This window comes from Scedosporium apiospermum (genome assembly GCF_000732125.1).
Source record: "Scedosporium apiospermum strain IHEM 14462 chromosome Unknown SEQ_SAPIO_0091, whole genome shotgun sequence".
NCBI lineage: Eukaryota > Fungi > Ascomycota > Sordariomycetes > Microascales > Microascaceae > Scedosporium > Scedosporium apiospermum.
The window spans coordinates 281,607-296,381 of record NW_015971792.1 but is presented as its reverse complement, the minus strand read 5'-3'; the positions used below and the strand labels follow the sequence as shown (position 1 = coordinate 296,381).

Genomic DNA, 14,775 nt, shown 5'->3' with positions numbered 1-14,775 from the left:
CGCATTATTCCCGGGAAACGAACTGACCGAAGTGGGTTTCTGGCGCCGGTTGTCACTCACTGTTACGTCACCAAAAAACTTCTCTGCCCACACGAAATCGGCCTTTCCATCACCTTGAAAATCGGATTCCGTTAGCCAGCAGCTTGCACTTCGAGGGAGTTTACTCGATGTATGTAGCCGTGATCTTGACATCATCGACTCGTCTTTCTAACATGTACAGAGTGCGATGTACGGCGCCATGTAATACTTATATCGGCCTGCCGCCTGCTGGGGATAAGACCCCGCATCTTAACCTCATGATGATCGGGCAGAATGCCTGTTCCTAACTGGATGTGTGAATAATTACGGCTTGCAAAGGAAGAAAGGTGATATTGGGCCTTAGATGGAAATGGTTGCGGTGTGAGGAGAGTCGAGCCGGTTATTATAACCAACCAATAGGGCTACCCTATTTATAATAATGAATCAAAGCACCAACTGTTCTGGCTGCTGCAACGACCCTATCTGTACTAAGTGTCCTGATCCAAGCAATTTCTGCATCATCAAACTGAAAAGATTGTGTCGTGTCCCAACTCCTAACCCGGTTTCTGACCCGTAACAACATGAAAAGGAATGTACGCGTGCTGGCTGCTATCCATCAGATCCTTCCTTACGCCAATCAAATAGACCTCGATCTCTTCCGGCGACCATTTCAAACCATGCGTGAACGGCTTGATAGAAACGCCCTGAAGAGCGTCGTGTATCATGCTTCGATTGTACAACCCGATCGTCTTCATCCTGGGATCCTTAGGCCACACGCCCAACGGAACCTTGAAGACCCTCTCCCAGACGTTGACAAAGCCCGCCTCGATGAGCTTCTGCTTGTTGTGCCGCATCGCCAGCAAGTCGACATTGAACGCTGCGAGTCCCTTTTTAACATTCTCAAAGAACCCGGCCACCTGGTTGTCTGTGCGTAGTGTCTCGTCGTCGCACTTCATCTCGAAGCATATCTCTTGCAGTTCGATCCATGCTCCCGGTTCCAGAGCATGGTATGCTCGGGATAGTAACGTTGGCCAATCGCGGATCGAGGATGCCATGTGCCGGATGTGCACGTAGTCTAGCGAGTCTGGAGGATAGACCCATTCCGCTTCCGCGTCGTCGACTATGAAGCGGACGTTGGGTGGCACCCACTGCGGTTGAATGGGACTCAGGTCTATCCCTAAGACATCGGCTTCTGGATACTCGTCTCCCACTGCAGGAATGCATCGTTAGTGATTGTCTGCTGCATGTACCCGTTGATCTGGGATGCAGAGGCGTGCAGCCAACATGCTTCCCCCCCCTTCTAGCCATCAGCGAGACCGCATGGGCAGGGGCCCCTTACTATCAACGGCCCATATTCCCGTTCCGGTTCCTACATCTAGGATTCGTTGCGGACTCTCCAGAGGCGCGAAATGCAGCTTGCCGTCACACAGATGTACAATCATGGCGTGTTTCATGTCCTCTCTCTCTTGTTCCGGCTCGTCGTTGGGGAACTGGTATCTTCCCTCCTGGAACTTATGGTATCGCCGGCTGTTCTCGAAGCTATAGTCGCGCACGCTGCTGCTGATGGACGTCGTCGCTTGCGACACTCCATCCGTCTCGTAGCCAGCGTCGCTGACGGAGTCGTCGTAGGGAATTGCGTCGGTCTCGATCGTTGTCGTTTCAGCACCGCTCGGCGCTTGCTGCGGCTCGTGCGCGGTCGACGTCGGCCGCACTGATGGTGAGGACTCTCTCGCTGCAGGAAGGGGGGGTTTCGTTGTCACGGGCGTGCTGGCCTTCGAGTCACTGGCGGGCATCGCGGTCGCTGTGTCGGCCGCGTTCCCTTCCATGATCACATTCACGTCTAGACAACTGATATGGTTGAGTTGAGCCTTTGGGGACGACACTATGGGGTCGACGTAATCCAGTGTGCTGGCAGTGTTCCTCACCCAAGAGCCAATCGATCGTGTTGGAAATGTCACTGTCAATCGACTCCTTACGCGGACCCGAGCCCTTCTTACTGATCCCCCCTGTTACAATAATCTCTTAGGAAAGCTACATCATTATAAGGAGGTCCAAGTGTACTTTGTAACAACATGAGCTGCAACTTGTCGCAAGAGAGTCACGTGACCTCGAGATTGGCGGGGTTACGAGCATGATGCATTGACGTGGGACAGTGTCATTGGTAGCACTATGCTCCAGCAGCAGGAGAATGCGAGAATAAATGGCCAAAGGACCTAGAAACAAGGTAGCAAGCACCAGCCAGATCAATACACGATTAATGAGAATTTCTGATGGCTCTCAGGAAAGCGGGGTTAGGCCTCTATGATACATTCCCCATTCCATTTGAGCTCAAAGCCAACAAGTCAACACCAAGCGACCATGGCACCCGCCTCTGTTGAGCGAATGACAGCTCTTAGTCGGGATATTTCAGAAAAGACGAAAATTATTACGGATTATCTCACCGCTAAAGCTCTTGACGCCGCGTCATTCGATGTGAATGGACTCGCCGAGTTTCCAATTCCCCCCGAGGACGAAGAGCCATACAAGGCTCGCTTAGATCTCATAGCACTGACCAAAGAGCTGCATGACACTGCTGTTGGCCCAAAGGAGGGCTTGCGATACTTGGCCTGGGATGTAAGCCCCCCCAATGTGTTCTTCTCTGGGGGACATGGCATGGAACTGATCTATCGTCCCCTCAGTGCGTCAACAACTTGTCTCTTCAAGCAATATGGGAATTTAAAGTCGCTCAGGCTGTTCCGCTGGAGGGCATGATTTCGTACGAGGACCTGACGGCCAAAGTTGTGAAGCTCAACAACGGGCTCGATATCCCGGTACTCAACCTGCGCCGTCTCATCCGCCATGCCATTACGAACCGCATCTTTGCCGAGCCGAAAAAAGGATTCGTCGCGCACACACGCACTTCGCGGCTAATTCTCGAGGATGCGCCCCTGAATAACTGGGTTGGATTCATGTGCAACGACCTGTGGCTGCCCATTGCCAATGTCGTCAGCGCTATGAAGAAGTGGCCGGCTAGCGAGGAGCCTACCCAGACGGGTGTCAATCTTGCTTACAACCAGAATCTTCCATGGTTCGACTACCTTCAACAGGATGAGGTGTTCGCCAAGAGATATAATCTTGCCATGCAAGCGCATGGCGGTGGGGAGGGATACTCTTTGGCATTGGTTGTTGAGGGATATCCGTGGGGTGACCTGCCTGAAGGTGCCACAGTCGTAGATGTAAACTTTCACCACACCACCGCCGCTCTTTGGATGTACTGCTGATGTTCCATACGTAGATGGGCGGAAACCAGGGATACGTTTCCTTTGCTATTGCGGAAGCGTTTCCAACACTAAATTTTATCGTCCAAGACACAGCCGGGATGCGCACCCCCGAGACCATTGGCAAGGTCCCCGACGCTCTGCAATCGAGAGTACAACTCACAATGCACGACTTCTTCACGCCGCAGCCAGTCACGGCCGAGGCGTACTTCTTCCGCATGATCTTCCACGGCTTCGCTGACAAGTACTGCGTGCAGATTCTACAGGCTCTCGTGCCCGCATTGCGGCCGGGTGCGAAGATCATCATCAATGACGGAGCCATGCCGGAGCCCGGGGCTGTGGGATACATTGAAGAACGGACGATTAGGACCCTCGACCTCTTTATGCAGGTCACGGTGAATGCGCGCGAGAGGGAGCCGGATGACTGGAGAGAGTTGTTTAGGCGGGCTGATGAGCGGTATAAGTTTAATAGGATTTGGAAACCGGAGAGGTCGCGCATGTGGTTTATCGAGGTAGAATGGGCTGGATAATGGATGCTTCATATCTTCTCCAAAGTTCATTTGGGGGCCCTGGATCTAAATATAGTACATACCTCGGCATGCACATTGGAAAGAAGATTGAATGACTTGGGCCAGAGACTCCAGTTTGCAGAAAGCGATGTACGGATTATATTCGTTGTCGTCAACTCCTCGGTCACCGCCTTCGTCTCGAGTCGATGAGCACTAGCCAAAGAAGGCCGACAAGGCGACCAGGCCCGATAACACTGAAAGATAGAACCCAGGGATTCCAATATGTTCCCTCCCACAATCCAGTTACCAGCCTCAAGGTGACAATGAGGCAGGACGGACCTAGAGATTCGGTGCTCATCGGGCGGCATTCCGGAATCCGTCTCGTCAAAGATCCATAAGTACTTGGTAGAGGAAACCGGTTCTGAATCCGGCGGCCTCGCTGTATTATCGCGTCTCACCTTTAGACATCTTGCTTGTTGATGGCGATAGCGGCGGCGAGGTAAGATCTAAGTACAATCTACACCACGAGGTAGAAACATTCGCTGCTTATCATGTTTAGATGAAGTGGGGGTCTGCGGCTAGTCCTGGAGGTGTTGAACGTTCTCAGGTTCAACCAAATAGAAGAATCAACCCCAGCGGACTTTAGAGGACGTGAGCTATCAATGATAAAGGTTGGGGAGAGGTCAACCTGACTTTCTCTACATTGAAACTCGAATTTTAACAGATAAAACAGAACAGGGCAGAGAAAACGGATCACAATAAAAAAAAAAAAAAAAAAAAAAAAAAAAAAAAAAGGGACTTAAACTCTTAAACTGTCTTTCTTCCCCATTTTCCACTCGGGAACACTCCGTGTATTTCATGTATGTAGTAGTACCAATAGGACCTAAGAGTTCACCTCACTCCCCAGGACCTCACCAAGGCCGGACAAGCCAATCCTTGGCAAAATTATCAAAGAGCACATCAGACTCTGACGCCCCACCAAGCATTGCGTAGCTGCGATCGTCTGGGTCCCTTAGCAACCTCGTAAAGTCTTCCCGTTTAGAGGGATCTGCTAGGGGCAGAGGGCGAGAAATCAGTTGCCGAACTTTGTCGTCACTGGGCGGTATAAGTACTAGATCAGCTGGTGTTCCGGGCTTCAAATTCCTAATCGACCCAATGTTGCCCACCCGACGCCTAGCCAACCCAGTCCTCATGGCCTCAATTACTCTGTCCGAGATTATCGATGCGCGGTTTGTCGGAGGAAGTAATTCCAATAACGAAAGATGATTAGGGGGTAACAAAAGTGTAACTATGTCTCGGACCGTCAGGCTGAAGAGATCTGGAGTACTGCCGGCACGGAAAACACCGTCTCCGACAACGAAGAAAACCAATATCCCGGGAACTCCAGGGTCGCCACGTAATAATGTCTCTAAGATGCTAAACCAGGACCTGAAGCTAACGTCATCGTTCATACGACTTAGTGAGTTGAGCACCGCGACCAGCCAGATGCTCGCGGTGCCCAGTTTTGCGAAAGAGAAACGGCCAGCCCGATAAAACGCGGGTTTATGAGGCGATCGAAAGCAGTCAACACTATGTCGGGCAGAGAATCCATTCTGAAGCAGCAACTCACACAGACTAGGGTTAGCTGCACCAAGAGCGGCACTCAGAAGAGCGTTCAGACCACGAGCATCTGTTGTCGCCGGGAACACTGCAGAAGAGACATTCCGCTGCTCGAACCCATTCCTCAGCTCCTCATGGATGTAGCGGATCTGACCATAGGTGATCGCGTAGTGTAAAAACGAGCCGATGTTGTTTTCCTGCTTAAAAATTGGTCGGCTCCTAAATACACTCAAATACCTAGCGCGGATCCTGGTGCCGCAATATCCTCGTAGGAGTGTCATTTCCGCATGGGAGTATTGAATCAGGCTCTCGTGTGAGAGACGGCTCCGAGGAAGTATTTTAAAAGCCGGTCATGGGGCAGCTTTGCAAAAGGCACGCCACCCATTTCATCTTGTATTATGCTGCTGTGATGGGGGTGGGGGTGTATGGGCTGTAGGGCCGATGTTCTCACGATCGGAACAAGCTTCAATCGGCCATGCAGTTGGAGGAGGTCGATATTCGCGAACTCTTCCAGCAACTCTGTGAGCCGCCTCGGTGTCTCCAAATAATCTTGAACAGTCCTGTGGAAGAAATCAATCCGCACAGAGGGGTGGGTGTCAAGCAGCAGCAACGACGGGTCAGTTGTGACCACAAGTAAACCTCGGGTGAGGCTAGATATTTGTCTCGTAATGATATCACACTGGACGTGATAATCTTCTTCCAACATAAAGGGAATCACCTGCCCATCAGAAGGAAAGTCAGGGTCGGTGGTGATGCCGGTGATTTCTAGTCCGGCGAAGTAAATTGGGCTCAATGTTGAAAAGGGCTTCGAGAGCATCAATAGGAGCAGGAGATTGGCCCGGGTCCTGTCGTCCGGCTCCATTCCTCCCAATATCTTATCATAGAGCTCATCCAACTCTCTGGGCATGCTCCGGATCTTCTGTCGCAACCTCTTGTAACTGCTATAAAGAGCAACTTCGCTGATTATCGATTTCAAAACAAGATGTGCCCACAAGAAGACCCCCTCTGCGAGACTAACAATCTCCTCGACAAGGGCGTAATATGTCTCTTTGATCCTAGAGAAATTAGAGCTATTCTCAAACATTCGACAGCCCAGCCGAGTGATGTCTTGCGCCGTCAGGTCGTGGAGGTTTATTCTCAGTCTCTTATCAAAAGTATCCACGAATTCCACGTGCGGTCTAGAGCTAACGCATATCTTGACGTTTTTGGACACAGCCCATCTGCAGATCCTTTCTGCGAGGAGCCGGTGATCGTAGGCCTTGGCGTTGTACTCGTCTAGCCCGTCTATAAAGAGACAGATCGCGATATTTTCCGAGTCTAGAGAGGTCTGGATCAGACCATCAAAGGCCTTTTTAATTTGAGGTGGTCGGAATAGGTCAACTTCCAACCTGCGACTGGATGAATCGTCTGCGGACAATTGTTCCCACTGGTCGGGGAACACGCTGGGGATAAGTTGCGGGCATTGCCTTAGGACGTGGAAAAGAATAGAGCGATAGAGCCCGTCGAGTGATTTTTGAAGGTCACTACCCGGATTCCAAAAGTAAAAACGTGCAAATATCAATTTCCTGTCACCCACCCAAGACCGAAGAAGCTCGTGTGTTCTTCGGTGCGTGCAGAGCAGCTTCATCAAAGTCGACTTGCCGGACCCAGCCTTCCCGGAGATGTGAAATACTCCGGTTCCTGAAGAGAGCCAGTTCTGTAAAAGCTCTCTGGCTGATTTCATTGTTGTCGGCAGTGAGACATCTTCGTCACCAGTCCTTTTAGGACTTGAACTGAGGGCATGACGGCTGGTTTTGGGATTACTCTCGCGGTGGTTATTGTCTTCTGAGTCTAGGATCCAGCGGAAAGTTTCGTAAGGCGCGTCTTCGATCGAGTCCTCGCGTGTATGTATAGTTTCAAAATGGAGATGCTCTAGGATCCTTGTCTCGCGATCGGTAGACTTGACAACTGCCTGAAGTGACTGCAATTTCTCGTTTATCTTGGATAGGAGATTTGCGTCCTGTAAAGGTGATAGAAGAGAAATGAGCTCTCGGCGGATATCCTCAAGTTTGGCCGAAGAGGCGCAATCCAGCTTTTTCGACGCGGCCTGAACAACGTCCAGCTGCTTTTTAGTTGTGGATGTTTCTTCGCTGCATGGCCTCGTTGTCAGGACCAATTGGCAGTCTTGAATGAGACGTATACATACTTCAACAGACACAGTAAACGGAAACCCATCTGATTGCGGTACTCGCCAAGGCGAGATTCGAGAGATGCAATCGCTTTCCGCTTCCGTTGGCTATCAAATGCCTTCTTGAGTCGCTCTCGTTTTGACTGGCTCGCAAGCTTAAGCTTTTCCAGGATGGCGATGAGCTCTCCCGATGTTGACTCGCACTCCTTTGCCAGATCTTGGAGTGCCACATCATGCTTAGATGAGGACCCTGTGTCAACCTTCAGTCCAAGAGAGCTCTCCTTCAAATCGCCGATGACCTTAAGGATCCGGGCGTTCTCTTTCGTCATGCCATTGTTTGACTCGTAGAGCTCATTCGCGATGGTGACAACTTTGCACGAGAACTCTATAAACGTGATGATGCTGCTCGCGAGGCCTATGGCCGATGCTGGATCCATGGTGAATCGAGACTTGAGGATTTGAAGGGGGCAGGAAAGAATCCAGTATTCTGACCAGGCTCCAGGAAGATGAGGGGTTCAAGGGGCGTGGCATCGTGGCGCCATGGCATAAATGGCGGTGCCCAATGATAAAAGAGGCGCTCCCTTGTCCGTGTTTTGATTGGGCTGGGTATTCATCTTGTCCTGCAGTCTGGCTGAAAAATATGTCCAGGTGGAAGATGAGAATAGGATGAACGACTTTGACAAACGTGATCGCGGGCTCCATGCTTGGGCACTTAGTTCGATGCTTGAAATTAGACGGCGTATTAATATGAGTCCTGGAAGAGCGAGGCAGCATCGAAACGTGTATCACAGGCTCAAGAATGACGGGCAGATTTCATCAAAAACACTCGCAGAATGGCTAAAGCTTCGCACTATTGTCTAAACGCGCAGATCTAAACCTCCCTCTTTCCATTCTCTCCGACTCTCTCCTCGCGAGCTTGTCTCACTGCCCAATTATCAGGCCCTGGATCTAGCGACCAATCGAAATCATTAGAAAGTGAAGGTTTCTGTATTTAACCAATCGAGATCGCCCCTTCTTGCAGGTAAAGTTCGTCGCTTCCCCGAAGCTGCGGGGAAACCAAGAATAGAAAGTTCAACTCGATGAATCCATCGTCACTCGTCAATGCTGTCGACAAGCTCACGTCAAATCAAACTTACGAGTCAGAACTCTCATCCACCGAACTCTGATACCTGGTAGAATACGCTTTTAATAGCTATCGTTCTCTGTGCTACGGCCATGACTTCGACCAACCCACAATCGACGCTGAGTCCAGACGACGAGCATTGGACACGATATCTCTCCGAAATCATCGATACCAGTGACGCTCATATCGCCTCCGTCAACTCCGCAGTAAGGCCAATTGAATCTGCTCCATTCGAATCCTTTCTAACACCTCATTAGATTCACTCTAACCCTGAGCTCGCCTTCGAAGAGCGCGAGGCCCACAAAACCCTTGTATCCGCCCTCCAGAAACTAGGCTTCCCCGTAATACCCCACGCCTATGGTGTCGAAACATCCTTTTCATCCGAGGTCGGCAGAGGCGGCCGCCTGATCATTTTCAATGCCGAGTACGACGCCCTCCCCGGTATCGGCCATGCCTGCGGACACAACCTCATCGCGAGCTCCAGCTTCGCCGCCTTCCTTGCCGTGGCTGCCGCTCTCAAAGAATCGAAACTTCCGGGCCGTGTCCGACTTCTCGGGACACCAGCTGAGGAGGGCGGTGGTGGGAAGTTGAAGCTGATCGAGGCGGGTGCTTATCGCGGGGCGGCCGCGAGTTTGATGCTCCATCCGGGAGCCGGCTATCTTTTGAAACCACCGATTCGAGGCGTTGCGTATTACAGGATGTTGGCGAATATCAAGATGAGGGTTTACTTTACGGGGAGAGAGGCGCACGCTGCCATTGACCCTTGGAATGGAGTGAACGCTCTGGACGCGGTTTGTCTGTCTTACAATGCGGTTTCGATGTTGAGGCAGCAGATTCGGCCTCACGAGCGCATCCACTGCGTGTTTCCTCGGGCTGGGGATAGGCCGAACGTTGTACCCGCCGATTGCTGCGTCGAATACTATGTACGCAGCGATACGAAGGCAAATGCCGAGGCTCTATGGCAACGAGTGTTGAAGTGCTTCGAAGGAGCAGCCCTGGCGACGGGATGTGGCATGCGAGTCGAGCCGATCAACAGCTACGCCGATCTGCGACCCAGCGTTTCGCTGTGTCAGGAGTATATGGAGGCGATGCCAAAGGGAACTGTGTCCTACAACGACCCGCCGGATTTCCTCGCGGGGAGCACGGATATGGGCAACGTAACATACGAATGCCCCGGCTTCCACGGCGCTTTTGGCATCGATACGAATCCGGGACAAGGGAATCATACGAAAGGGTTTTCTGCTGCTGCTGGGACGCGGGATTCGTATCGCCGGGCGATGGAAGCTGCCAAGGGTATGGCGGCTGTTGGGTGGAAGGTTTTGACGGATGATGTGTTTGCTGAGGTGGTAGAGTATGAATGGAAGCAGGATATGAAAAAGGCGGCTGGGGTGAGTTGAGGGAACAGAGCGCGCATTAGTGAAGAGATGTGAGGACTCCTGTCTTACGCCTCAGCGTTGAGATTTTTCCAGTCTCGAGACCAACGCGCATGATGCCCGGTTACCGAGTTGTATTTTATATCTCAACATCGGTAGATGAGCAAGCGACTCAAAATACTGCAGCTATCTGTAAACCCTAGGCTTTATTACAACTCTACAGAACACACCTCGTACGAAGTGCAGCTCCCATCTCCGCAAGGTGAAGTGGTTTCTAACAAGGTGCATTTAATGCTAGAAGAAATGCAGACGAAAAGCGACCACAACCTACCTCCGGATTTGAAACTGAGTTCTAGTATCGTCAGGGCTGAGCTCAGGCTAGCAGAAGCTGAGATCGGGCGATAGGGAGGGTGAGTATTGCAAAACAGGTCCACTTTTAAGAACATAAGTGCCTAGAATATGCTTAGAGCACTTAGCTCCTACCAGAAAAGTGGTGTAGTTATATGTTTAGTTAAGGTCACAGACCAAACAAAGGCAACAACTAGAGCTTTCAATAGGAACTATTTATTAGGAAAGGACTAGGATCACAATGCTTGAGACAGGGGTCACAGGACACAGTCAGACAGAATCTCTCTTTTAGCTAGTATAATCGTCGAGGTAGTGTAATAAATTCCGCCTAGTTTGTGATCTGCTCCAGTACGTAGGGCAGGACCACTGAAGCGGCAAAGGGTTCACTGCTGCACGTTCTAATTACCACGGTAGCACATCGCCGTCGTAACTCCTGAAGGTGCCTCCGTATTTCTCGCGGCTCGCTGCATCTATCTCTCGCAGCAACCCGGCAACACTTGTTTTAACTGTGATAGCGCCAAGCGTGGCGGGGTCAATGCCACGAGAGGCGAATTGGCCGACCATATCCGTCAGAACCAGACCCGGGTGTACCACCCAGGTTGTCAACCACGGCTCTTCCAGGTGGATCCGGACCGCAAGCCAATTCAAAGCCGTTTTGCTGGCGCCGTAAGGGCTGAAAGCTGATGGAAATGCGCTTAGGCTTGGTTGGAGGCCAATACTGCCAAGCGCAGTCGAGATTGGCAGGAAGATCGGATTGCCTGTCTTGCTCGCCTTTAGTAGGGGGTAAACTGCTTGGAAGAGTACCACAGGCGCAATGGTGTTGACGTTGAAATGGTCGCGAAGAGCTTCGGGTGTGTTGTCGAGTACTCGGCCGTTCGAGTGAGAAATGCCCGCGTTTGCGATAACGACGTCGATCGACGTGATGCGGTATTCTTCTTGAAGCCGAGATATAGCGTCTCCGGCGTCCGTATCGATATTGGAGTCGATCTTGAGGGTGATGAGAGTAGTGCCCTCGCCCTTGGGCAGTTTGGCAAGCGAGGCGACTGCCTTAGCCGGGTCTCTGGCGGCTGCTATGATGTTCAATCCAGGCCGTTGGAGGAGCTGTTCAGCGAGACCCTTGCCGATTCCTCGATTGGCACCTGTAATAAGGTAAGTTCTCGGGGCGCTAGCCATGGCGATGAAGCGGTGTGACAATTCAAGCGGTATATAAGATTAAGCGGATGAAAACTAGAGTTGGCTTCTTGATGCGGGAGAGAATGAATTTGGTAGCGCGGATCCTTTCTTTATATACCTCCTCCCAGGGCCGAGATGGCAATTACGACATACTCTTAATCATTACTATGAGATGTATAATACATACAAATATTTACAGATATGTAACACTAAGAAACTAGAGTATATTTACGCCTTTCTGTATGTATAGCAATGTCTTGTTGGTCATCCTGTCCACTTCGAAATCAGATTGACTAATAATACGAATTAATAAGACGAAGTATGGTACGACCTCCGCCACTCACTCGGAACAATTACAAAAATCTCCGGAGCTGTTGTCAACAGGAGCAACTACTTCCCGACTATTGCTGCATTCCATAATGACCCATCTATTACCTGAGGTTGCCTAGGGCACAAGCGGTAGCTACACGGCCGTCCTACATATTAGGGCGGAAAGACGAAGAGTGAAATTGTGACGTGCCCCGGCAGTAGGTTTCCTTCCGGTCCCACCGGCGCATCGGAAAGAACAAGATTACAAATATCCCCGAAACCGAGGCAGCGTTCCATAATGACCCCAGCCTAACGTTCGGGTTTACCTAGGACAAAATATGTCAGCCACTCGGCCTTCCCATAGTCCGAGAATATGAGACCCGCTAAAGATTGCTTAGGTTACAACCGGCCGCGGCGAAGAGGCCCTTTTGCCTCAAACGGCATATGAAGGCTGGTTGAGAATGTAGCGTGGTGGACAGCATCGGAAAGGTTACACAATTTCCCCGAAAAACGGGGGCTGTCGCACCGGAACACGTTACAACCCCGAAGAACAAGACAGGGCAGTTGAGGCATTTACATCATAGGGCGGAGTGGGTCTTGAAGAAGAGTAAAGACGCTATCCAACGGCAATGGAGGGTTAGAAACAATAATTTGCTAAAATAGGGGCCTCTCAAACATTAGCACGCACCCAAGGCGAGATTAATATGCAGAGATATCTATACGGTTCGGTATTAGTTCTATTGAGATGAGCACGGAGATGGTGACAACACTCGAGAGGAGCTGTGCCCATCGTATTGAACGGAGCATATGCAAACTCTACTTAACAATGGATGCAGATGCCTTCATTACTCTAGCCAGCTCCTTCTTTGAATACCCCGGACCATTGCCCAAGCAAGTAGATATTTGCGTCATATTCTGTATGAATTCTGGCACCCTGAGTATCATCGTAACAGAGCTCGGCTGAGCGTGATATACGGAGAAGAAATCGATGTAGCTCCACGAAGCTGGTGGCATCGGCCCCGACGAGAAGAATCTGAGATCATCTTCAGTGCCGAATCGCGATCCATCCACCTGGAGCTCCATCGTATCTGCATCTAGCATTTTGGCACCGAGGCTTTGCAACCGTCTCTGGACACCAATAGCTGTGAGATACTCTGTTTTCTCCCTGGAGTGATTAACTTCAAGCGTGGCGTCGGAGCAAGGTGGCATAGAGAAAGGGGGCGATGAATCCGGTGGTTGTAAAGCCGCGCCGTGGCTGGCTTCCCATGCAACCCCCGACATTCGATACATGTATTCCTTTCCAGGACCTAGTAGCCAGCGAAAGACCGCAGCGAGCTGCTGCGGCGGCCGAGAACAGAGCGCTAACCCAGCCTCATCGGTCTTCTCTTGGACATGTTCCAAGAGCAAACGATATCCATAGATTAGGGTTGCTTCGAGCAGGCGAAGGGAGAAGGATCCTAGAGCTGAAAGAGCTGTTGTTATATCGGGGGACAAGCGCTGAATTGGCTCTATGCCGGAGAGTTCAGGCATGGTAGATGTGGTCCAACCATTACCAAAGACTTGACGCGACGGAATTATTGGCATTGATGTGGTTCGAGACATGGATTGAAAGGTTGATTCTATGGTTCCTTGCTCCGTGGGGATGCTCACACGAATGTTGCTAGGCAACGCCTGGCCAGGCGTCCTCAAGGAGCTGCCCACGGTCGGGTCCATGCCGTTATAATCCGAGATAGGTCCGAGCGACCCTGGGCCACCAGAGACCACCAGCTTGGCTTCGGCTCCCTGGCCGATGCCAAGCTGATTGTTAGGGTGGGTGAGTGTTGGCGATGGGGTCCCCATTCCTTCAACATCAACTGCTCCCTTGGCCAGGGAAAGAATTCGAGCGGAGACATGGTGTAAGTTGTTCAGAAGAGCGGGGTTACCAGGGCCAATCGTCTGGGTTTCTAGCACCTCATCTACAAATTCCGTGAAGGCGCGGCTCATCTCCTCGATCGTCTGCTCCAGGTGTTAGATGCGGTGGGTCTGTGCCAATGCCGCAGCCTGGCGTCGCTGGCGGAAGACGTGTTGGGCTTCGCGATTCCTCTGTCGCCGAATCTGCCGAGTGTGAGCGCTCAGTAACGTGACGTGATAATACTCCAGGATCAAGGAGCGGCACGACATACCTCGAGAAGTTCCTCGGAAATTGGTTGCCCGACTTGCCTTTCCTTGGTGTCTTTCATCGCTTCTAAGCTGCCCATGACTCGGAAATATTAGTAAAATTGAACGAGCCTGGAGACATTCCTCAAGACGGAACGGCAGCATCCTAAGACTGTCCAGTGCAGTGATGATGGATGGTGGTCGGAGGCCTCGGTAATACTTCACTGAGTTCACTAGTGCCAGAGCCGAAAGAAACGGAGTATTTTATGTAAAACCCCCGATATAATCAAAGATTACTGATCACCATTGGTCGCCGTTCGAAGACTCCACGAGTCCTCCGCCGCCGTCAGTGGATTTGTCAGGATGAAGTAGGCCTGAAGTTCCAGGCATCAGAGCCGTATGAGGTACTGGGCGAGAGCCGCGAGACCTGCTTGGCAACCGGGGGACTCAAATGGGCTTTCGACGAGAGGCAGCTTGAAAGTAGCTTGCTAAGGCACCCAGCCGCCGTCATTCCGGCGCCACAGCCGGTAATTCACACAACTTCGTAGGTCGTCGCCTACACGCTGGAAAGATTTCACCTAGGCTCTTTGTTGATGCCGCACCTAAGTTGATCGGGCTTCTCCGAACTTGACTATGGAGTAATGGAGATTCTCCGCCGGGTGACTCGCTAATCGTAGCTGTGTCTGGTAATAAGTACATTGGCCAATTGTTTAGTGTACCAGATCTGACCATCGGTGCTATTATTGGGCCCTACAGAGAGTCC

The 14,775-nt window shown here is 51.3% G+C and overlaps 5 protein-coding genes and 1 pseudogene across 5 annotated transcripts; 2 read left to right on the top strand and 4 right to left on the bottom strand.

The window, feature by feature from the left end:
* Positions 1–572: 572 nt before the first annotated feature.
* Positions 573–1,811, bottom strand: SAPIO_CDS4295 (uncharacterized protein; the record flags this gene model as incomplete). The annotated part of the gene is made up of 2 exons (XM_016786877.1): positions 573–1,228; positions 1,358–1,811. 2 exons carry the CDS (start codon positions 1,809–1,811, stop codon positions 573–575), a joined length of 1,110 nt encoding a protein of 369 aa, XP_016643479.1.
* Positions 1,812–2,376: 565 nt separating this feature from the next.
* On the top strand, positions 2,377–3,805 carry SAPIO_CDS4294 (Uncharacterized protein; the record flags this gene model as incomplete). Its single annotated transcript, XM_016786876.1, has 3 exons — positions 2,377–2,631; positions 2,697–3,233; positions 3,293–3,805. 3 exons carry the CDS (start codon positions 2,377–2,379, stop codon positions 3,803–3,805), a joined length of 1,305 nt encoding a protein of 434 aa, XP_016643478.1.
* Positions 3,806–4,695: 890 nt separating this feature from the next.
* On the bottom strand, positions 4,696–7,987 carry SAPIO_CDS4293 (uncharacterized protein; the record flags this gene model as incomplete). Its single annotated transcript, XM_016786875.1, has 4 exons — positions 4,696–4,835; positions 5,394–5,532; positions 5,835–7,512; positions 7,569–7,987. 4 exons carry the CDS (start codon positions 7,985–7,987, stop codon positions 4,696–4,698), a joined length of 2,376 nt encoding a protein of 791 aa, XP_016643477.1.
* Positions 7,988–8,765: 778 nt separating this feature from the next.
* On the top strand, positions 8,766–10,070 carry SAPIO_CDS4292 (uncharacterized protein; the record flags this gene model as incomplete). The annotated part of the gene is made up of 2 exons (XM_016786874.1): positions 8,766–8,879; positions 8,931–10,070. 2 exons carry the CDS (start codon positions 8,766–8,768, stop codon positions 10,068–10,070), a joined length of 1,254 nt encoding a protein of 417 aa, XP_016643476.1.
* Positions 10,071–10,796: 726 nt separating this feature from the next.
* SAPIO_CDS4291 lies at positions 10,797–11,567 on the bottom strand (annotated as a pseudogene; the record flags this gene model as incomplete).
* A 1,125-nt stretch (positions 11,568–12,692) lies between these two features.
* SAPIO_CDS4290 (uncharacterized protein) lies at positions 12,693–14,095 on the bottom strand (the record flags this gene model as incomplete). The annotated part of the gene is made up of 2 exons (XM_016786873.1): positions 12,693–13,871; positions 14,039–14,095. 2 exons carry the CDS (start codon positions 14,093–14,095, stop codon positions 12,693–12,695), a joined length of 1,236 nt encoding a protein of 411 aa, XP_016643475.1.
* Positions 14,096–14,775: the final 680 nt, after the last annotated feature.